The sequence below is a fragment of the Entelurus aequoreus genome, linkage group LG12 (assembly GCF_033978785.1).
Source record: "Entelurus aequoreus isolate RoL-2023_Sb linkage group LG12, RoL_Eaeq_v1.1, whole genome shotgun sequence".
NCBI lineage: Eukaryota > Metazoa > Chordata > Actinopteri > Syngnathiformes > Syngnathidae > Entelurus > Entelurus aequoreus.
Window position 1 is genome coordinate 16,644,434 of NC_084742.1, and position 24,311 is coordinate 16,668,744.

Consider the following 24,311-nt stretch of genomic DNA (forward strand, 5'->3'; position numbering starts at 1 on the left):
CAAATCAGCCCTTCTAGGTCTATCATAGTACAGTGCTACCTCGGTTTTCATTAGCAATCCAATCCAAAACTCTGATAAATACCGAGCAAAATTCCCTAAAGTAAAAGTAACAACATTAAATCCAAATAATCCCTTCCAGACATTCAAACATTTCAACATATAATAATTACAAAAAATTCCCATCTCATCCGAGCAGACTTTATCAGTTCATGGTAATGGACTGAGATTGGTCAGATCTAGTCTGAGCGGTGGTGCCAAGACTCACACTATTTAGCCTCGGCAAAAACGGTTTTGCTCTGTTGTGTAAAAAACAGCTTTTAAGAGTCATAGAAGCAACACCTCTGTCAACGCAGTATTTAGAATTGAATCCCCCTCTTGTTAGCAGTTAAGTATCGTGTGGCAAAACGACCACTCTACCATCGTATGTGGGTTTAGATTGTTGTGAGTTTGTGAAGCCCTTAGAGACAATTGTGATTAAGGGCTATATTAAAAAAATAATATTGATTGAGTGATCACAATAGCAGTCGTGTACATCCATCCATCCATCCATTTTCTACCGCTTGTCCCTTTCGGGGTCGCTGGAGCCTATCTCAGTTGCATTTGGGCGGTAGGCTGGGTACACCCTGGACAAGTCGCCACCTCATCACAGGGCCAACACAGATAGACAGACAACATTCACACTCACATTCACACACTAGGGCCAATTTAGTGTTGCCAATCAGCCTAACCCCAGGTGCATGTCTTTGGAGGTGGGAGGATGCCGGAGTACCCAGAGGGAACCCACGCAGTCACGGGGAGAACATGCAAACTCTACACAGAAAGATCCCGAGCGCAGGATCAAACCCAGGACCTTCGTATTGTGAGGCAGACGCACTAACCCCTCTGCCATCATGCTGCCTTGTCGTGTACATTTAGCGCTTTAATTCATCCTATATACGGATTTCACAGTTTTCTGCATATACAACAATGTGAAATATATATATATAATAAGCCAATTTATCATCACTTTTACCTTCATTATTGACTCCTGTTGACGAAGACAGTGATTAGGGAGGAGGGGAAGGGAAAGCTCAGCAGAACCTAACTTTGTAGTGTGGGAGTTTTTTTTTAATTAAATAATGTTCCTCACCTTCTATATCAAAGTCCTGGCACTCGCAACTTCCTTTAGCCCCACGGTGGCCTATTTTGCAGTCACACTCAATAAAAAAGCTCAGACACTGAGTCACCAACACTTGGGATTTTTTGCGCACTCGATTCTGTGGAATGAGACGCAGCCAAACGGGCTAGTTTGGTAAGCACATTTGGTTGGCTGAAAACGGGAGAAAACGTTTGGCGAATGTTTTTGTTGAAAACCGAGGTACAACAGAACTTTAATATTGCAGGATTTTGACTGACAAATTTGTGTTAAATCAGTATATTTTTCTTTCCAAGTTATGATTCGTCATTCTTAGTCAAACATCATCATATTAGGTCAATAATTGTGCCAATGCAGAAAAACAAAAATGTTTCAGCCCATAAACTCCCAAATTTTAGCTGTTGAGTGTTCTTTTTAGCGCCTTCTTATGGTGTACAGAATAAAGAGCTTTCCTGCACCTTTCTGGGCTTTTTTTTATGTTTACCCAATCTTGTCCACAGGGGGCCTGGGTTTGTGAGAAAGTAAGGAGTGGTTGCAGACAAGCATGGTGCAGAGTGAAACCTCAAGGTCACAGACAAAAAGAGCCAGAGTGGGAAGATAGAGCTTTGATTCTCCAGAGTCTGACTGTGCAGCTCACTCACCGCTCTGCATGTGTGTGTACACATTTACTGGGTGCGTGCGTGCGTGCATGCGTGTGTGTGTGTGTGTGTGTGTGTTTAAATGCCTCTCTAAATGGGTGCATTCTGCAAAGTCACACTGCTATCTCTTTATTTCCCTGCCAGAGTATTCCATCTTGACCTGCATCACACCCTCCTATCCATCTGCTCCTTTATGTACAGAGAAGGGAGTCCAATTCCAAACACTAAGTGAGTCGTTTGGCTTTTCAGTCATAAATGTCCTGCTTTTAACTGATGAATAGTCCCAAATAAGTCACATTTTCCCACCTTTTCCCCCTTATAGCGACGCCTAAAGCTGGCTATCCTCTCTGCATCCGAATCAGCCACCTTACCTTGCAATTCTCCGCTTTTGCTGTAGAGTTCTCGTCTCTGCTCCCTCAGGTAGGCACTCATGCTGATGGCATGGGAGGATGATTCAAACCTACAAGAAAAGGAGAGACGTTTATCAAGTTTATGTATTAGAAGCTTTGATGGTGAAATTTAGACAATATAAAAGTGTTTTTGATAAGCTCTGCTGGAAACAATCTGTTTGGGTGTCTGTAGGTTGGATGCTGATGAGCTGTGTTTGTCCACGTTGTGTCTCTAAGAAGCCCTATAGTGTATTTTACCTACTTTTTAGAAATGCCGTACCAAAATCAAGACAGCATGCAAACGTTTTTTTTTAGAGTGTACAAAAACGGAGGTATCACTGTGTACAATGTAACTCCGCACTTTTACATATTAAATTTCATATATGTTACATACAACAATGTAAACATTGATGAATATTGCCTTATGTTGAGTGGTCATAAACAGGCTTTTGGGACATACAGTATATTACTTATAAGTAGGGGTGCGCCAACACAACTTTTTCACTTCCTATATGATACCGATATTGGAGCCTTGAGTATTGGCCGATGCAGATATTAATACGACAAGATATCAGCAGGAATCATACATGCTTTTTTATTTTGTAGTGTGGAAGTTAGAAAAATATTTGATCAAGTAAAATTAGTCCAATTACATATATGAAAAACCTATTTATTATTGACCGTCTGGAATGGACTTATGCTGTCTTCAAATTTAAGTGGACTGGTAATTATTTTTGGCGACACCTAAGGATCACAATAATTCATAAAGTTAAGCTCTTGACGCAGTAAAAAGAATGATGCCGACACGTTTGTTACTGGATACTTTGTAATACGCTTCTGCCTTGACAGACGTTGTATTTGTAAGTAATATGCAACTATAATTATTTGGTACATGTTTGTATTGAAAAATGTGCTGTTTTAGACTGCAATATAGTGCAATGAAGGAAATGTATTATGTATACGTATGTATAGCTTGTTTGCTATTGTGTGCTTAGCTGTTGTGTAGGTGCTAGCTCCTAGTAGCCTATAGCCTACCATGTTTACATCTTAACAATTTCCCTTGTGGACCATTAAAGTTTGTCTAAATCTAAGTTTGTAAATGACCTGACTAAAATAGAAGAAAAGATTCACGCTTATCGGAGGACATTTAGATGTTGACAGGCTTTCCAGCTTTGCAAAAGTAAACGCGCTTGCAGGACAGCTCGGGTAGGAGCTTATATCAGAGATTTTAGCCGCAATCCAATACTTGTTTTTTTTTTTGCTGACCAATATCCAATATCTGTATCGGATCAGGACACCCTTACTAATAAGGTCATTAAAAAGTCAGTTTTGCACAATACGGGGCACTTTTAAGAGTGGGTCCTTACTTGAAGAGTGACTGCTTTGCACGCTGTGGCTTCTTCTTGGCGAAGAAGGCAGCAAACTCGCTGCCCGTGCTGGCATAGGCGTGCTGCGCCGATGGCTCTGTGGAGCTGCGACTGTTCTTCACGTCCAGATACTCCATGAGCAGCACCTGGACAGCAACAAAACATGATCAACAAACTACCAGAGACCTCAGTAGCAGCTCCTACAAGTAATACTGGAACCCAATGTCCCTTGTAGTGTATCCCAAAGGTGTTTGATGGGGTTGAGGTCAGGGTTCCTAAGTTCTTTGTGCACTGGGAATGTGGCTACAGAAGTGTCTCGAGGAATTAGAAAATAAGGGAAAGCAAAGTTATCAACCCATGAATAAATTAATGGGCTAACACGTCCGTCATTGCAATGCATCTCAATCAACCCAAATCTTTCCAACAGAAAAAGACCTCTGTGCACGTTATGAGTAGAGTTGTGTCGTCCATTTGGCCAATGATCCATGGCCAAATCAATCAATGTCTGATCATGCTTCATAAAAATCTTATCAACTTCTAACAATAGGACGAGACCATCACCAAGCCGGCCAGCACAGAGAAAAGTGAACTTCCTCCACTCCATCATTCTATCCTCTTGCTCACTCACTCTCATTTTTCAAAATCGCTTTTGCGCCTCATCTTTCTATTTTCTTCCTCCCTCGTCTTAATTTCTCGCCCGGTGTGCGGTACATATGCTCCGAAATAGCACCTTGCACCCCGTATCAAATGGCTCCATAATTTAGCGAGGGCCATTTAGCCTTGTGTCTAATTCGGAGGCGCGATGTGGGTCGGCTCCCAGAATGGGACACGGAGTAATGGCCGGGCAGATGGAGATCCATCCCGGCTGTAATGATGTAATTAAGGCTGCAGAGAGCAAACCCATTGCCATGCTTGGGAAAAGCCGTTACATGAGACCATCCGTTTACACAAGGAAAGGCAACATGAGGATTGCGTACTAAAGTAAACAATAGCTTAAGGCTGTGTGACACTACTTGCTACTAGCATCATGCGGTGGCTAATCCCATCACTGCATTAATTACTAATGATGAGCTGATGGGGCGAAACACCCGCTTGCAGCCCCCAAACAGAACTTAATGAAATGCCAACGCTGCACTGATGAAGGGAGGGGGGCTGCGACCCTACTTAAATTGCTTTAACCGCTGACAAAGTGAACTTTGGAGGCAATTAACTGGACTGCGATGAGAAAAAAAGACAAGGAGAGTTTACAAAAACATTGTTTTCTTTATTAAATATACATCTTTTTCTTCAAAATACATATGAAAATATTACATCTTCTTATTGTTAATTTACTTGTTATTAATGTCTTTTTTTTTTAAATAAAATATTTTGGGTCTAATAAAACACTTTTTACAAAGTTGTCGCACCCAGATTCTTATTTGCTGTGTAATTAAAATTATACTCAGGAAACAGAAAATAAAGTTTACTGATTTATAACGAAAAATACGAAAGAGTGGATGAAGACAAATGCAATGTCAGCGCTGGAGAGAAACAGATGAGTTTCTCTGAGTTTTGATTTGGCCCTAAATTAGGAATGTACACCGAGTACAGGTATTTTTTGCTACCAGTTCCTAATTGGGTCAGTCTAGGACAGGGGTCGGGAACCTTTTTGGCTGAGAGAGCCATGAAAGCCAAATATTTTAAAATGTATTTCCGTTAGAGCCATATAATATTTTTTAACACTGAATACAACTAGATGCGTGCATTTTTAAGTAAGACCAACATTTTTAGAGTAAAATATGTCTCTTATTCTTTTTAATAACATTGTTATTCTGAAGCTAACCAATAATAAATAAAATACTTCTTACCATTAATGCGACTTCTTGAACAGGTGTGGTAGAAAACGGATGGATGGATTAAAATGCATGAGAATGTTTTATATTTTGAACGTTATTTTTAACACTGTGATTACCAGCTGAATTATTCATTACTTATCATGTTAAGCAATGCCAGCTAAGATTTATCTGAGAGCCAGATGCAGTCATCAAAAGAGCCACATGTGGCTCTAGAGCCATAGGTTCCCTACCCCTGGTCTAGGAGGACTGTTAAGATTCGAGACAAATGATACCCCAGCAGGCACAAGACATTAAAACAACATTGAGAACTTGTTGAATGAGGTCCTGACGTTCAGCAACTCAAACCTAACGCTCAAACAACATGCTTTCTGACGACGTTTAATCAATGTTGGGTTCTGACATTGATTTGACCATTGATTTTTGGTAATTTCCCAACCAATACTCTACAACACAAATACAATGTTAATACAACACGCTTTTTGACGACATTTATTCAAAGTCAGGTTGTGATGTTGATTTGACCTTTGAAATTTGGTCACTTCTCAACCAACAACGTGGATCCAACGTTGGACATCAACATTGTTTCAATTTACAAATACAATTATTTTGCAACGTTTTTTCAAAGTCAATTTTAAAGGACATGTATGTATAACCATTGTTGCATTATTTTCTTGTGCCTGCTGGGACGGCAATCGGTATTTTTTTATTCAGCTGATCATCGTAAATGTGACATGCTGTCACTTTCACTTCAGCTGCCGCTGCTATGCGTAGACAGCTCAGCTTGGAATAAGCACAAATGGGAAAGTACCACCACACAAACGTTTGTAACACATATTTCCTCCTCAAATGTCCTCCAAAGTCACGCACCTTAATAACAGTTTCAGTGCATTCGCACGTTTGATCCCTGCCCCCCGTTTGTTTGTGAGCATTATGGTCATTCTTCACCTAAATGGGAATATATGAACATCCTAGCAGTCGGCATCCTAATGACAGCAGACCTTATACAGTTAGTGACGTTTTATTATGTTTGTTGGCTCTCATGAAGTCTGCAGTGAGTAATAACCAGTGATGAAGAAAAAAAAAGCAAATGTGATGCGTTTTTTAAATTAATGCACCGCGTATGCTTAAAATGATCAGATTATGTAAATACAACATATTATTATAAATGTGCCTGTTACTACGTTACATATATACTTACATCATGTACATAACGCCTCATTGGAGGTGTTTGAATGTTTTCTCATAGGCTAAGATGTAAGCAAACTTTTAATCGCATTTATTTATTATTTAGAATGCAAAAAAAATTACAAATGAATAAACTCATTGTCGTGTCTTTCATAATGATTGTGAACGATAGGCAATTTTTTTTTTTTAAAGTGCAGTTCCCCTTTAAAAGAGCAAAATAGCAAAGCAATCCATTTTGCGTGTTTGTTCTCATGCATTTGCAGAATACAAGACAATTGTTTCAACAAAACTACAGGTGTTAGCGATCCATGCTAACAGCAGCATAAATTACAAGATTCTGGTGTTTACAGGCTTCAATGTTGTCAATGACGTTGCAGCACTCACCGACAAGAGATTCTTTCCACAACTCCGCAAAAACACAGATTGTTTTTTGATGAAGTCTCTCGCGGGTTTGATGTAGCAGATGTCGACAGGGTGGAAGAAGGGAAAGAGACATGATGGAGAGAATGCAGCTAGTGTAAAATGTAAATAAGAGCAAAATGAATGTGACACATTGTGATTAAAATGTTGGACGGGTACAAGGTAGCAACGTTTCTCCTCATATCTAATTAAAAGAAGATCATTGTCTTCTGATGGCGCTCGCCTGGCAGTTCAATTTGCTTCCTTCTTACTCGGATGACGAGCTGAGGCCAGTGATGTACTTGAGTGTGTGTTTTTTTTTTTTTTTTTACAAGTCAACACAAAGACCTCTGTTGATTTATTTAATCAACATTAAATAATCATTTTACCAGGGAGATTCAAATAACAAGAAGTTCTGATGGAAAGAAACCGGAGCAATGTGTCAAAAAGATATCCCAGAAGAAAAGAGAAATCACAGCTGTGGAAGAACTGAGGAGGACTTATCAAAGTCGAGACCACATCCAAGAAATTCACACTTGATGCTTCTGCATAATCTTGAAAATCATCTATTTGAGAAGCACAACTTTGAAAAGAATAAGCGCAATAGTCAGAGGAGATGAAGCACATACTGTATTTAACAAGAAATAATGGATTAGATTCAAAGAGCACTTTTCTAGACACTCAAAGCGCTTAACAGTGACAACTAAATACCCATAATTTATTCACTCCACATTCACACAGTGATGGTGGTAAGCTCTATTTATAGCCACAGCTGCCCTGCCAATTTGCACCTACGGTCTGTCCGACCACCACCAAACATTCATTCACATTCATACAGTGCTATGTGAATGGCACCGGGAGCAAGGTGGGCGAAGTACCTTACCCAACTCTCAAGTTTCTGATTGGCTGCACTACCATCTGAGCCGAATAGGCAGTAGAATCAGAATGACTCAAAATAATGCACAAAGTCGGGGAAAGTGTACAAGTGATGCCGCAAGAAAATGGACTGAAGCGCAAATGTGTCCAAGTCAAACACTGCATGAATAGTATGAGTACACCCTTAGTTTTGATGGAATATCTGATGAACATAACCCTATTCCCCAGACTGTCAGGGTGGACTGACTTCGGGCTGCCAAATTGCGCATACCACCAAACATGCATTCACATTCATACACTAGTGTGGGCGACAATGGAATCAAGGCGCGGTTTGCCCAAAGACACAACGGCAGTGGCTAGAATGGCAAAAGCTGAATTCGTACCAGGAAGTTTCTGGACGACCGCTCCACCATCTCAGCCATATTCGGACATCACATGGACAAAGATAAGACCTTCTGGAGGAAAGTTCTGTGGTCAGATGAAACAAAAATTGAGCTGTTTGGCCACAATAACCAGCAATAGGTTTGGAGGAGAAAAGGTGAGGCCTTTAATCCCAGGAACACCAATCCTATCATCAAGCATGGTGGTGGTAGTATTATGCTCTGGGCCTGTTTTGCTGCCAATGGAACTGGTGCTTTAAATGGGACAATGAAAAAGGAGGATTACCTCCAAATTCTTCAGGACAACCTAAAATCATCAGCCCAGAGGTTAGGTCTTGGGCGCAGTTTGGTGTTCCAACAGGACGATGACCCCAAACACACATCAAAAGTGGTAAAGGAATGGCTAAATCAGGCTAGAATTAAGGTTTTAGAATGGCCTTCTCAAAGTACTGACTTAAACTTGTGGAAAATGCTGAAGAAACAAGTCCATGTCAGAAAACCAACAAATTTAGCTGAACTGCACCAATTTTGTCAAGAGAAGCGGTCAAAAATTCAACCAGAAGCTTGTGGATGGCTACCAAAAGTGCCTTATTGCAGTGAAACTTGCCAAGGGACATGTAACCAAATATTAACATTGCTGTATGTATACTTTTGACCCAGCAGATGTGGTCACATTTTCAGTAGACCCATAATAAATTCATAAAAGAACCAAACTTCATGAATGTTTTTTGTGACCAACAAGTATGTGCTCCAATCACTCTATCACAAAAAAATAAGAGTTGTCGAAAGTATTGGAAACGCAAGACAGCCATGACATTATGTTCTTTACAAGTGTATGTAAACTTTTGTTCGCGACTGTATGTGCAAATGCAAGAGGGGATATTTTGTTGGTATGTTCGCCAAATTATGCTAAAAGCTTCAAAACTTTGCGGTGGTGTTGAGCTTAGGCCATTACACTTTGGCGAGCATACGGTTTCTCACACAATCATTTATTTGCTGTGGCACACCACAAATAAAATTGGACAGCCACAAAGATTGGGTGCTACATGTTCGTCCTCGCTCAGAGACAAATACAACACCAGGGGCTGATGTGGGCTCATCCCCCATCAAAAAGTATTGTAACGTCTGAACGCACCTTGGAAGGATCACTGCAAAAACAAAACAGGTTTACGGTCTGCCGCAATGATCCTGAAACATCACTACCAAACCAAACTGTCCACTATGCACGCAGCCATCCTTCTCTGGCAGCACCTACACACAGTCAGGACTCAGCCTGCCACATTCATGGCCTCATAAACAGTCAGACCTCTCACCGAACCATCCATTCTGTGTTTTTGCCTTTTTTTTGCAGTGGAAACTGTGGAGATATCAATTTGCTGTAACTATTTGAAAAGACAAAAACAACAATCCGACTATCATATTTGACTGTGAGCAAATTTTAACCAATAATATTGGAGTATGAAAATCCTTAGTCAAAGACAGCCCTACTGCCAGGTAGCGACAGCACTCACAGGCTCCGTCGTGTGTCAACAACACGGACACATTTTTTTCACCTTGCAAGTTTATTTTACCTCACTTCTTGCAACTTCGTGGCCAATTATGAACATTTGACGAATATGAGTGCAGACTTCTGCCAAGCCCTATCTTTCAACAGTAAAACAATAATTAATCAGACACAACATGTAATTATTTGATCCTTATCCCATTTTAGACATTTCATAAAAGTTTCATCAAAATCTGCTAAAAAGTTTTTTAGTTATGTTGCTAACTAAGAGAAAAACAGAGCCAAACAATTATATTACCTAGTGTTGGAGGTAATAATAGCTATGAAGTACCAAGTTTAGAAATGTAGAAGTCTGGTTTTAGGGGCAGCGTGGCAAAGTTGGTAGAGTGGCCGTGCCAGCAATCGGAGGGTTGCTGGTTACTGGGGTTCAATCCCCACCTTCTACCATCCTAGTCACGTCCGTTGTGTCCTTGGGCAAGACACTTCACCCTTGCTCCTGATGGCTGCTGGTTAGCGCCTTGCATGGCAGCTCCCGCCATCAGTGTGTGAATGTGTGTGTGAATGGGTGAATGTGGAAATACTGTCAAAGTACTGCTTTGAGTACCTTGAAGGTAGAAAAGCGCTACACACGTATAACCCATTTATCATTATGATACAAATAGTTAGTCCTGAAAAATTACTCTGTTAATGATTTTCATCTCTTCTGACTTATAAATGCTACGATTAAAATACTTGTGTAAAAAAAATGTAAACTGTCAAATTATAAGGTTCATGCATTTGGGCATTAGCTTGCATGGCATTTTAGATGCCTCTATTCAGGTCTTGCAGTCAGGCTATGTGGGGACGTTACAGCGCCAGTCTTGGCATATGGATAATAACATTAACGTGTGACTTAGAGTGAAGAAAATATGCTGCTAAAGCTGCAGAGTCTGAATTGATTGGAACGTGTGCAGGTTGGTCGAGTTGTTGTGACCGAGTGAATCTATATAATCTTTACTAAGTTTATTTTTGACCTTTTCTGGAAAAAATGTAGCGCTGACAACTTCAAGATATGTCAACGGTGTACATTTTCAAAAGATACATTTCGATAGTTTTGGAGAAAGTGGGGCGTGGCTTCCTTTGCATCCTGCGAACGCTGCCACACAAGAACATCTTACAGGCAGACTAAAAAAAAAAAAAAGATTAATGAAGATGACTGTGCAGCAAAATGTATGCTAATTTTAATGTGTTTAGCATTTTCAATACATATTATCTAGACCATAAGGAAGTGTTTTAAATGTAGATTAAAATCCTCATAGGGCCCCTTTAAGGAAATGACAAGCAGCAGGATGTGAAGAAAGAGATAAAATGCAGAATGTGGGATATGCAAACAAGGAAGGAATTAAATGAAAAAACAACAACAAGATGATGCACATTGCAGAGACAGTAAAGCACACACTTTATGCACCCAAACAATACTAGGTTATTGGCTGCAGTAGAAAAACTATCTTTTTGAAAAGGGGTTTGTTCGCAACAACAATGTATGTATATGTATATGTATATGTATATGTATATGTATATATATATATGTAGGAATAACAAAAAAACAAAAAAAACAAGGACAACTCCCCAATTAGGGGACACACACGCGCACGAACGAATACACACCCACAAGCGCAGGCGGGGGCGCGGACACACACACGCACACATTTCAAGCAGCAATTGCCACACATTCCCCTCTGAGATTTGTCATAGGTCAGTGCAACATCTGCTAAATCAGCAAGAAAGCTGCATAAATTGCTACCAATTAGAGAACCTCAAATTAATACAAGCAAATACTCACTTTATTAATTTCTTTTTTTGCCTGCAAGTGCTTACAGATTGAGCACCATCTCAAGAGTGTCAACTTTAGCCCTTCTCTCTTTACTGATTATTACCTTGAGTTCGGTCATGGCGGCGGATACAAAACAAAAACGCTTGAGGGTAGGCCAGGCATAGTTTAACATTAACATATTTAAACAATTAGGCACGTACAGTGGGCAGCAAGGTAGACAGGGTTTAGTGCATGTGCCTCACAATACGAGGGTCCTGGGTTCAATCCCGGGCTCGGTATCTTTCTGTGTGGAGTTTGCATGTTCTCCCCGTGACTGCGTGGGTTCCCTCCGGGTACTCCGGCTTCCTCCCACCCCCAAAAACATGCACCTGGGGAAAAGTTGATTGGCAACACTAAATTGGCCCTAGTGTGTGAATGTGAGTGTGAATGTTGTCAGTCTATCTGTGTTGACCCTGTGATGAGGTGGCGACTTGTCCAGGGTGTACCCCCCCTTCCACCTGAATGCAGCTGAGATAGGCTCCAGCACAAGCGGTAGAAAATGGATGGATGGATGGCACGTACAGTAATACTATTAACTAATCTCAAATAGTGTTATAATTACTATTAATAAATTCATTAACTATGTATTGTTCAAATGTTATTAGAAAATATTGTGAATTGGCCTTGGAGCAGTGCCACTTTAGTTCATATTTGACTCCACCTTTGCTCCTGACAACTCTTAAATATTCCCGAGTCGCGTCTGACCTGCAGCACCGTCTGGATCTTGGCGGACACGTCGGCCTGCTCGTACAGCTTGATGCCCTCCTCGTGGGCGCCACCGGGGCACTGCACGGCGATCCGCTGCAGGTGGGCCAGCACCACGCTGTGGGCCTGGGCCACCGCCTTGAACTTGTCAAACAGGAGTTCCAGCAGCTCCAGCAGCTGCCTGAGGAGGGAGCCAGAGAGTGACTCACTTTGCTTGCTTGAAACAAGTTTTTAAGCAATTTGAATGAGCAAACACAAACAGTGACACACAGAAGCTTTACGTTTGAGATGCTCCGATAGACTTAGAAATACACTCCCATCTTTCTGCATGGACTTGAAAAGGTTTGATAGACCAGACTAAAACTCCTCTCATTAGTTCTAAAAGGCTGCAGTTGACGAGGAAAGCACAACCGAAGCCAAAGCGACCTTCTACTCGACCCGAGTGCTACTAGTATCCATCTACGCTGATGCTTTCAAACAGATTTCCTGTTTTCCTGCGCAAGGACAAAGCTTTCCGACATTAGCTGAGGTCTAGTGAAGCCATGCTAGCGAGTGCCCACTTAGTGGAGGTATTCAATCCATTATGAGTAAGGCTGACTCTGGCACTCTCCTTTAACATTGATGTCAATCAACTGCTGCAAACACAGGGAACCTGCAAAAGGTAAAGTTAAACAGTATTCACAGTAAGATAAACAGTAGGGATGTAATAATATTTAAAAAATCTCATATTAAAGCAAAGCTACGATATTACTGTGGTATTGCCACAAAAAAAAAAATTTAGTGTGCAAAATAAAGTGGCAGGAATGTTTAGGATAAACACAAAAATAATACTCAAATGTTTGAATCATATTTTTTACAACAAACATGTATTTTAAGTGCAAATAATTAACTAGGATCATCCACTGTTTCAAGCAAATATAAAAAACTTACAGTTGAGTGTCTTTAAAGTGACAATTTAAAAGAACAATGTTCACTTTAGTGTCTTTCAATTTGTACTTTCTGAGAAGCAGTATCTTCTACAGTGGACATTTTTAGTATCAATTTGGAAAACAATGTTTAACAGAAAAGTTAACTGACAATTTAACTTTTAATAAAATAAATACCTCACAAATTGATGTTTAGCCTTGTTGGCTTCAAATATATATCCTGGGTGATGGTTTATCAAGTAGCATATAGTAGCTTTCCCTCTGTGCAGTGATCGGCTCTGTGTTGGCTTGGAAACGTTTGGAACAAAGGTGGCGTGCTGTGCTTTGCAGTATGCAGACTTAATTACCTCTGCCAAAGAGGTTATGTTTTGGCCAGGGTTTGTTGGTGTATTTGTTAGCAAGAATACTCAAAAAGATATAGAGGGATTTTGATAAAATTTACAGAAAATTTCTGAAAACATAATCCTCTTTTCTACTATGAACACACTTCTCCCGCATGCTTCCTCTTTTTTCAGACTGACTAACGGAAAAAGGCCAGAAAAAACACACTCACCAAGTTTTTGTTTGATACTGTCACACGTCACAGCGTTAATGTGAAGATATTGTAACCGCGGTATCTACGACACCATTACATACCTAATAAACACTAGTATTAAGATGGATGTAGGCACCGACCAACTAAATACAGGGTCAGAATTACACCTACTGGCTCAAATACAGTGTTTTCACCATATTCATTTATTTGTGGCAGCCTGCCACAATTTAATCTGGAGCACCAGCAAATGAACTCTGACAAGGACGGCGAAAAATCTAGCATGAATTATGCCAGAAGATTGTTGATGCCTGCAAAAAGCATTTGATCTTGCTAAAGGACATGTAATCAAATATTAGTGGGGGTTTATTTGAATTTATGTGTATAATGTTGACCCGTAAAGGGGAACTGCAATTTCTTTGAAATTTTGAAATTATTCACAAACCTTATGTAAGATCAGCACACATATGTTTTTCCTTTTTTTTTTAAATGCAATCTACTTAGTAAAAAAAAATCGCATGTCAAAGTCTGCAGCCTATAGGAGTCGCTCTATTCTGCCTATAAAGTGCTTAAAAAATCATCCAAATACTTCCATCAAGGTTTTATATACACGTATGTTAAAGTTAAAGTTAAAGTACCAATGATTGTCACACACACACTAGGTGTGGCAAAATTTGTCCTCTGCATTTGACCCATCCCCTTGTTCACCCCCTGGGAGGTGAGGAGAGCAGTGGGCAGCAGCGGTGCCGCGCCCGGGAATAATTTTTGGTGATTTAACCCCCAATTCCAACCCTTGATGCTGAGTGCCAAGCAGGGAGGTAACGGGTCCCATGTAATGTAGTAACAGGCACATTCATAATAACATGTGATATTTACGTATTGGCGGTCCATTATTTCGTAGACGCATCACAACGTTCACTTTTTCCTTTAACAACATCACTGATTACGACTCACTGCAGACTTCAAGAGAGCCAACGAATATATTAAAAATTATTTAATGTGCAATGTCTGCTGTCACTGGGATGCCGGCTGTTAGGATGTTGATATATTCCCGTTTAGATCAAGAATAATCCTCGCGAAGGGTTAAAAAAAAAAGGGTGGGTGCACTGCAAACCACTATCTTCCGCATGTCTTTCTCGCCATCTCCGGTCTGTAAAGTTTGGGCTTATAATAACAATATCGCTAATGCTTGTTTAACATTCAGGTCACAAAATGTAAATGGTGCATTGTTGGCACTTTTTGGATGGGTATTTATTGGGTTTATGGTCGGAATAAACCCAATAGACGCAATGACGTCATGGCTCCCATTGGCTCTATTGTACGCAGACATTTATTTACAAGTTAGAATGCATTAAAAAAGACATGTGTTTTGTCTCTCATAGGGATTGTGAATTATAGACAGAATTCCCCCCAAAAGTGCGGTTCCTCTTTGAATTAAAAAATAAAATTTAATAAACAAAAAAGTAAGTGTATTGTCGTACAGTCATTTCACCCCACTCAAATAAATCAATAAGGGACCGATATTGATTCCAATGATGAAGATTTGCACACTTCTGACCGCAACTGTATGTTTGTAATAGCCATAAGATACAGTGTGCAGTAAAAAGACTATTGTTGACTACGAGTGCTACGTTGGCTGGAGTCGCCATGGCAACACGCCTTGACTTTAAGTGGAAGTGAACACAGGGAGAAACTGGATGTGTTTGCACCCGATGCAGAAAACATGCGAGTGCACGTACAAATGCGGTAGCACACACCATTCTAGCAGCGCAACATGGCTGCCTAATGCATTGAGGTCAGAGGGGATTTCATTGAAAACTATGAGAGCATCTCCAACAGAAGGCGAGACATTGCTCTTAAACGGTTCGGGATCACTGGACTGAGACATGTGGTTTCCCCGAACGACGTCAGCCGACTTAGAAAACCTGCAGGCGGGGACGTGAGCGCTTTTAGGATGTGGCGTATCGTCCGATGGGAAGGTGTTCAAGCGTGTTAAAGTGTGACTTGTCAGGGTTTAAAGTGTGTTTTCATTGGGAGTGACAGGTTAGTGTGTTTCACACCTGGTTGACTATCTGACTATGACGTATCGCTTCTTTTTTTCCCCACACAAAAGGCAAGATTAAGAAAAAAGCAATAAGCAATATAATATAATGATGCACCAGCATTGCCATATCGTACTTATTATCAAGCCTGTTTGCTCCTCACAGAATTTGTCATTGTCTGTCTAAAATGAATAGTATGAATAATAATAACTTGAATGATGATCTGCAAATGTGTCATTGCACCGAATCTCTGCAGTTTGCCTCCCCAGAAAGTGGAACATATGATTGCCTGATAATATAGACTGTAATTTACAACATTTGACATGCGTTTAATTGTATTTCTGGACTCTATGTCAAAAATCCAATGAACAAATGTTTTTTAAAAATGGTCTGCAATTTTAAGCAAGGATTTAAAATCATCACAATCCTGTTACTTATTTTTTTCATTTTATTGTTAATGTTATATGTTTTTTTTCATAATGTTACATAATGTTTTGTTGAATGACTATAATGTCCTTAATGTCAACATACTATTAGCATAAATGCCATGTGGATATATTTCATGTATTTGCTCATTTTATGCTAAAAACTCGCTTCTGGTACTTTCAGTAAAAAGGGTCATATTTGGCTTAGGAACATAGTAAATACATTAAATAAAGTTGCTTGAGATTGGCCAATACACAATTTGAGTCATTCAATATGTGTATTATTGGGTGCATAATAAATATTGGACCAATAATTATCAGGCCAATATTAAGAATTTTGATGTCATAGCGATAAATCAGATAACATTACAAACTATCTCTGATAACTGATCAAATTAAAAAAAATGCTCCAATGCGGCGAGATTACCCGTGTGCTGTGCTGTAGGTAAGTTAGGGTGAACAAATCAAGTGCTTCTCTTTTTCGATGTGTGTGCTCTAAGCCTATCGTCAACTTCCCCTTAGCTCATTGTAAACAAACGTCAATCTTGTGGGACTTCTTCACTGTTTCAGGGGAATACTTTTCACATACTATTTACAACTAATGTTCTACAAACATTTCATGAGGACGGAAAAAACATTGGCTGTAACACATTGAACCATGTCAGCAACAGGAAACGCCAACATCGCTATGAAGGTGTTTTAAAAGCCTGAGAAGACGCCTGCTGGTGTATATTTTTAGTTTGTTAAACTTTCCCCTTCAATTTTTTATCGAATATATGCCAGAATATACTGTATAGTAAATGTGGTTCAAAAGGTTGTTACATACAATTATTAAATGTACTGGCTCATCTACAGATACTGTACACTTTGTCAAATCCACCTTTTTTTGACTCTTTTTTTACACATACTTCTCTTGCATCTACATTTAAACAATTTGTGTAAATAAGCTGTCGGTTATCAGTAAAAAATAAGTAATTAAAGCAATAAAATAAATAAATCTGAATCAGCTTTGGTCTTGAGAAGCAGGACAATATTGATATTTGCTTTAAAAAAATATTATGCAGCCCTAGTTATTATCATATTTAGTAGGGCTGGGAATCTTTGGGTGTCCCACGATTCGATTCAGAATCGATTCTTGGGGTCACGATTCGATTCAAAATAAAAAAAAAATTCAATTCAACACGATTCTCGATTCAAAAACGATTTTTTATTTATTTCATTTTTTTATAAATGAAAACAATACACAACAATACCATAATAATGCAATACAATTTCAAAACCAAACCCAATTTTGGAGTTCTGAACTTGTGATTTCTTGCAGTGTTAAGTGGTAATATTTCACATTTGTCCCAATTGACTTTATACCCTGATAAACAGCCATATTCAGTGATGACATTATTGATATAGTGTAGAGAGGAGTTAACATGTGACAGGTAGAGAATTATGTCGTCACAATACATTGATAGCTTATTATACTGAGAGCCAATTTTTATAACATGAATATTATTTTCACTTCTTATTTTTGCAGCTAAGGGTTCAATAACCAAATTAAATAATAATCCAGATGCAGGACATCCCTGTTTTACTCCTCTTTTTAACGAAAAAGGTTCTGAAATTTGATTATTGGTTTTGACTGATGCCATGGGCCTTGTATAAAGCATCTTAATCCATTGTATAAAATTATCTCCAAATCCAAATGTACGTAATGTGCAAAACATAAATGACCAGTTTATGCGGTCGAATGCCTTCTCCGCATCAACAGTACATACTGCTGTGGGATAAGGGAGACTTCTAGCATAGTAAATAACATTAAACAATTTCCTTGTATTGTCTGAAGATTGTCGATCTTCCATGAAGCCAGTTTGGTCAGTATGAATTAATTTTCCTATTACATTTGATAATCGTGTGGCTAAGATTTTTGCCAAGATTCAAAACGATTCTCTATTCATTCAATACATAGATTTCAGCAGGATCTACCCCAGTCTGCTGACATGCAAGCAGAGTAGTAGATTTTTGTAAAAAGCTTTAATAATTGTAAAGGACTACGTTTTATCAACTGATTGCAATAATGTAAATTTGTTTTAACTATTAAATGAACCAAAAATATGACTTATTTTATCTTTGTGAAAATATTGGACACAGTGTGTTGTCAAGCTTATGAGATGCGATGCAAGTGTAAGCCAATGTGACACTATTGTTCTTTTAAAAAAAAAAAAGTATAAATGTCTAATGATAATGTCAATGAGGAATTTTTAATAACTGCTATGTTGAAATTGTAACTAATATTGATACTGTTGTTGATAATATTCATTTTTGTTTCACTACTTTTGGTTTGTTCTGTGTCGTGTTTGTGTCTCCTCTCAATTGCTCTGTTTATTGCAGTTCTGAGTGTTGCTGGGTCGGGTTTGGTTTTGGAATTGGAATTGGATTGCATTGTTATGGTATTGCTGTGTATTGTTTTGTTGGATTGATTAATTTAAAAAAATAAAAATAAATACAAATTTTATTTAAAAAAAAAAAAAATCGATTTTTTAAAAATGAGAATCGATTCTGAATCGCACAACGTGAGAATTGCGATTCGAATTCGAATCGATTTTTTCCCACACACCTAATATTTAGAATAAAATGTTTTTATTTTTTTTTAATTTGAGAGTTACAACAAGCAAATAGCACCGACTCCATGGATTGGCCCCAATGTTGTTCTTTTTTCAAATAACTAATAAATAATCAATTTTGTTGTTTTAGGTGAAAAAGAAAAGAAAAACAGAGATACATGTTTTGATTGGACAGCCATAATTTTTGCATATTAGCCAGGAATTGCTATGATATGCTATGATGTGTCAACCCCTATTAAAATGTATGGCGTATGCTTTGATGCATCAACCCATATTAAAATGTATGGCATTCTTTACCATTTTGATATGACAACAGCATGGGTATTTGTAGTTTATTACCTATGCAAAGGTTATGTTTACATCATCAGTTCATCCATCCATCCATTTTCTACCGCTTGTCCCTTTCGGGGTCGCTGCATTCATAAATACATCATCAGTTGTACAAAATGTCATCGTTAGTGTTTAGGCAGGGTTTTTCCTACGTTCAAAATTGCGTGGTGGCTGCCTCCAGCTAATTTTGTGCCGCCCCCAACCAGAGCGATTAATATCGCTCAACACAGCGTAAAGCTCCGGCTGTGTTGATTGAGCGATTGATGTCCCTCTTCGGCAGCTACGTATTGTAACTGCAGTTGCAGCGTTGCGCCACTATGGAGGCACTATATCGACCTAAAGCAACTACCGAAGAAAAAACTGATCGAATCGTGTTGTTTCTCGCTACTTGGTGCATAACGTTGACCGCCATAACAAGTGGATTTCTGCCAAACCGAGCATGATACGGAAGGATCACTGGATTCCTACAGAACACTCCAGACTGTGCTGTGAACATTTTGTCCCTGGTAAGTGAACACAGCTAGTAGTGTTAGCTTCATTTCCAACCTTTTCTGTCTAAATATAATAGATCGATTGATTGAAGAATTTATTAGAAGTTTGCATAGGATTAGGTAGAGTTTCATGACAGTACAGATTGACTGGAACAAGGTCAACTAAAAGGAGTTACCCCAAGAAAGCATTAGAAGCATGTCGTGTAAAAGTTTCCTCCGTGGCATGCAAAATCAGCGACCTCTTTAAAAAGCGAGGAGAAAAGTGAAGAGTCCAGGTGAAACAGAGCAGAGAATTTAACATAACGGGCAGTTAAAATGTAATAATTCATGGTGGTGACAACATGTGGAAATTTTTGTCCACAGAGCGATTGACGGCTGCTTCAGAATCATCTAAGAGTGTCTCAAGCAAAAGTGGCCGCACCACACAAGCTATGAGCCCATCATTCTCTTATGCAAGCGCTTAGGCCACAGGTGTCAAACTCAAGGCCCGGGGGCCAGATCTGGCCTGCGACATCATTTTATCTGGCCCGCAAACACCTGGGAATGATATGTGTCAATAAAGTACTTAATATTTTCTCACTAAATGTAATGGGTCGTTTTCCTTTTGAATGAAAAAATACATGTACTGCTTGAAATTGCATGCCTTTTAAACTTTAATAGTATCCATTATTGCAACAAATATTAAAATATATTATCATACTTTCCAAAAATGTTTTGTCGAAATAAAAATAAATACCTAAGTATCTGCTTGACTTATGATTTTACAGCAACCTACCCATCAAATTAATAAAACTGACAATACATTTTACGGTGTTCTTTACAGCATATTACTGTAAATTGAAAAAAACTACCATTTTTTTGCTTTACAATTATGGCGCATCGTCAGGATTGTACCACCTCTGCCTCTATTTGAGCCAGGAAAAACCCTGTTTAGGCAAGGCCATACTAATTAAACTTTGGTGCAGATTTAGATAAAAGTGCATATTGAGGGACATATGTTGAGTTGTCCATGTTACAGTCTGCTTGCATTGGCGTCAAGTAATGCAAGAATTCACCAAGTGTAGCATTACTGCCACCTACAGGAGTGGAGTTGCATGAATTGAATTAAATTGAACAATATGTTTTTATATTATACTATAATATATTATATTATATTATATTATATTATATATCCAACAATACCTTGGTTGGCTTTCCTGAGCCAAGTTTTCTCCTCTCTGGTAGGCGTGGTCCGCTATTTGCGTGGTTGACCTTTTGGCTATTTGCTTGAGCTCCGGCTCCAGCCGCTCCATGATGGCTTTGATGGTCTCTGGGATCTTCTTTAGCTTGGCCAGCGCCTGAGTGACAGGAGCATTCAGATCAAAGAAGCTTGTCGAAGCTGTCTCCTTGGTAAATAGAGCCAAAAACAGGTCTGCGTGTACCTTTATAAGGATGCCCATAAACTCTGCGCTGTTCTCTTCTGGGTCAACCTCAGGGAGGTCTAATTGGTTCTCTCGCACATCTTGTTGAAGCTCACGCACTACAGGAGATATAAGCAAGGGTTAGATATTTTCAGGCTATAAAAAAGGGATTAAAAATGCTCCATGGTGGCCAGAAATAATTGATGATAAAGACAGTACACTTTATTCGGAAGGCCAAATAACAAAGGTTATCTGGAAGCACTTGTAAGACCTTTATTGTCCGGCAAATTTTATTGTTACACTCAAGTGTTTCCTAAAGCTACATCTTCTTCATAAACTATGCATAAAAAACAACCAAATTAGTGGCCAAATTGAGAGCAGGCGAGGCTCCAATTTTCTCCAGAATAGGCACCGCAATCCCCCCGTCAAAGCATGTTAGGAGGACTTAATGTTCATGGCAAGTTAATGGACTTTGGGTGTCGTCCCTCTTTGCCCTGTTTTCAGTCGCAGTTTGCGTAATAATTATGACAATTACTAGTTACAGATGAGGTGTTCTAATGCTATTAGGCAAAATGGCATGCTTAAGCCACTGAGGAGGCGGGCTGCTGTGCTGCTGGACCACAGCTGTTAGCGCACCGTGTTAGCAGATCAGGGCTTTATGGCCTCAAGGCGCGTTAATTGCAGGTCCCTTTGAATCATTTAGGAAAATCTGGGGTTTAGCTTTTACTGCTTGGACGTATGGTGCGCTAGCTGACAGTGTGGTGCCTTAAGAGGTAGTGGAATGAAGAAGTACGGAAGAGTTTGCAATGTGAGCTTGGATTGAAAAAAAAGATGCAAATATAAAAAGGTTAAACTTTCTTCATAAATATCAGATTTTTGGTTCCCGTGCGTTGTCATTATCTGCATTATCGGTGTCAGTTACCAGTCTGAGCACTACAAACGCCTCCGCAAAAACCCCCTGGTGCGATGACAGCAACGCGGGATGACAAACGACACAGATAAAGGCGGACAAGATGATTATGATGTTGGCGAGGGCGAACGTTTATTACCTCGACGGCTGCGGGTGTTGTGACAGGGGAGAGATGGCGCTCAGTCAAAATGAGGCAAAGTCCCTGTGCTTTGCACATGCAAACCTATAATGATATGCAAATGACTGGAAGCCGCATCGTTGCTAATGACTTCATTATCATTAATATGAGCATGGCGCCAATAAACCTGCGATCACAGCCCGCGCTCGACATGAGAGACAGAGCACACTTGTCGTTGGGTTGATCACATTTAGGGTCGCTCACAAAAGTGAGTAAGCCCCTCACATTTCAGCAAGCATTTGTGCTACAGTATATCTTTTCAAGGGACAGTACTATTAAAAATGAATATACTTTAGAGTAGTCAGTGCACAGCTTGTAGAACAGTATAGATTTATTATCTAATGAAAGTAAGTAGCAAGATCATAGTGTCAAGCATGGTCGTGGTAGAGTCAAGGGCTGGGGAGCCACGGTTCATTGAGGGAAACATGAATTCCAACATGTACTGCGGCTGTCATCGCATGCTGAAATTCACGTTTCCACTCAATGAACTGCATCTCCCATGTGCCAGCAGCACTTGTGCATTAATTCCAACATGTCCTTGGACACTCTGAAGCCTCTGCATGTTGGAGTTCATGTTTACCCCAGTGAAGCTCATCGAGAGAATGCCAAAAGTGTGCAAAAAAGTAATCAGAGCAAAGGGTGGCAATTTTAAGAAACTAGGATATAAAACATGTTTTCAGTTATTACACCTTTTTTTGTTAAGTACATAACTCCTCATGCGTTCATTCATAGTTTTGATGCCTTCAGTGACAATCTACAATGTAAATAGTCATGAAAATAAAGAAAACGCATTGAATGAGAAGGTGTGTCCAAACTTGTAGCACATAAGTTTCTCACAAAAAACATTCATGAAGTTTGGTTCTTTTATGAATTTATTATGGGTCTACTGTCAATCTGACCAAATCTGCTGGGTAAAAAGTATACATACAGTAATGTTAATATTTGGTTACATGTCCCTTGGCAAGTTTCACTGAAATAAGGCGCTTTTGGTAGCCATCCATAAGCTTCTGGCAAGATTGTGGTTGAATTTTTGACCACTCCTCTTGACAAAATTGGTGCAGTTCAGCTAAATGTGTTGGTTTTCTGACATGGACTTGTTTATTCAGCATTGTCCACACGTTTAAGTCAGGACTTTTGGAAGGCCATTGTAAAACCTTAATTCTAGCCTGATTTAGCCATTACAGCGCAATTGTTGTTTAATCTGACATCTCATGGACAAAGATAAGACCTTCTGGAGGAAAGTTCTGTGGTCAGATGAAACAAAAATTGTTTCCAACAGGACAAAGACCCCAAACACACATCAAAAGTGGTAAAATTGAAAAGGAGCCGTCCACCACCAGGCAGAACGACTCCAAAACCGACAAAGGCTGCAACTGCCGCAAGAAACCTGATTGCCCTCTCAACGGGGCGTGCTTACAACCATCAGTCGTTTACCAAGCAAAGGTAACACGCAAGGACATTAACACATCCGACACATATGTAGGATTAACTGAGGTAGCATTCAAAACCAGATGGAACAATCACAAAGCCTCTTTCAGAAGCAAAAGCTTGCGGAATACTACAGAACTCAGTAAACACATTTGGAATCTCAAAGACAATAATGTTGAATATTCGATAACATGGCAAATTCTTGCATCCAGCACACCTTACAACAGTGGTAATAAAAGATGCAACCTATGCTTAAAAGAGAAACTGTTTATTATATACAGTCCAGACTTGTCATCCCTCAACAAGCGCAGCGAAATTGTATCAGCATGCCGTCACAGAAGGAAACACCTCCTAGGTAACACATGAGCCAATCACCACGCCCCTACGCCTGCCTGTACCCACCCGCTCTGTGCCCTATATAAACCATGGTATGTGAGTGCTTCCATTAAAATCTCCTGATGATTGAGGAAACCCTCATGAAACAGGCCTGCAGAGATGAAATAGTCTTGTGATTTTTTCCCACACACACATATTACGCTCTACCACGGTATCGAGCACTATTTTTTTGGATAATCTAATTAAGACATATATATATATATATATATATATATATATATATATATATATATATATATATATATATATATATATATATATATATATATATATATATATATATATATATATATATATATATATATATATATATATATATATATATATGTGTGGGAAAAAAATCACAAGACTATTTCATATCTTTTTTTTTTCC

At 39.2% G+C, this 24,311-nt stretch overlaps 1 protein-coding gene across 1 annotated transcript in view; it reads right to left on the reverse strand.

Moving 5' to 3' along the window:
- exoc4 (exocyst complex component 4) overlaps window positions 1-24,311 on the reverse strand; it is a 162,854-nt gene that overhangs the window by 128,281 nt on the left and 10,262 nt on the right. Inside the window, exons 6-10 of the mRNA XM_062064900.1 lie at window positions 21,048-21,145; window positions 20,809-20,963; window positions 12,266-12,446; window positions 3,530-3,675; window positions 2,145-2,233 (exon numbers count right to left, since the gene is read on the reverse strand). Coding sequence (XP_061920884.1) covers window positions 2,145-2,233; window positions 3,530-3,675; window positions 12,266-12,446; window positions 20,809-20,963; window positions 21,048-21,145 — 669 coding nt within the window. The remainder of the gene's footprint in view (window positions 1-2,144; window positions 2,234-3,529; window positions 3,676-12,265; window positions 12,447-20,808; window positions 20,964-21,047; window positions 21,146-24,311) is intronic.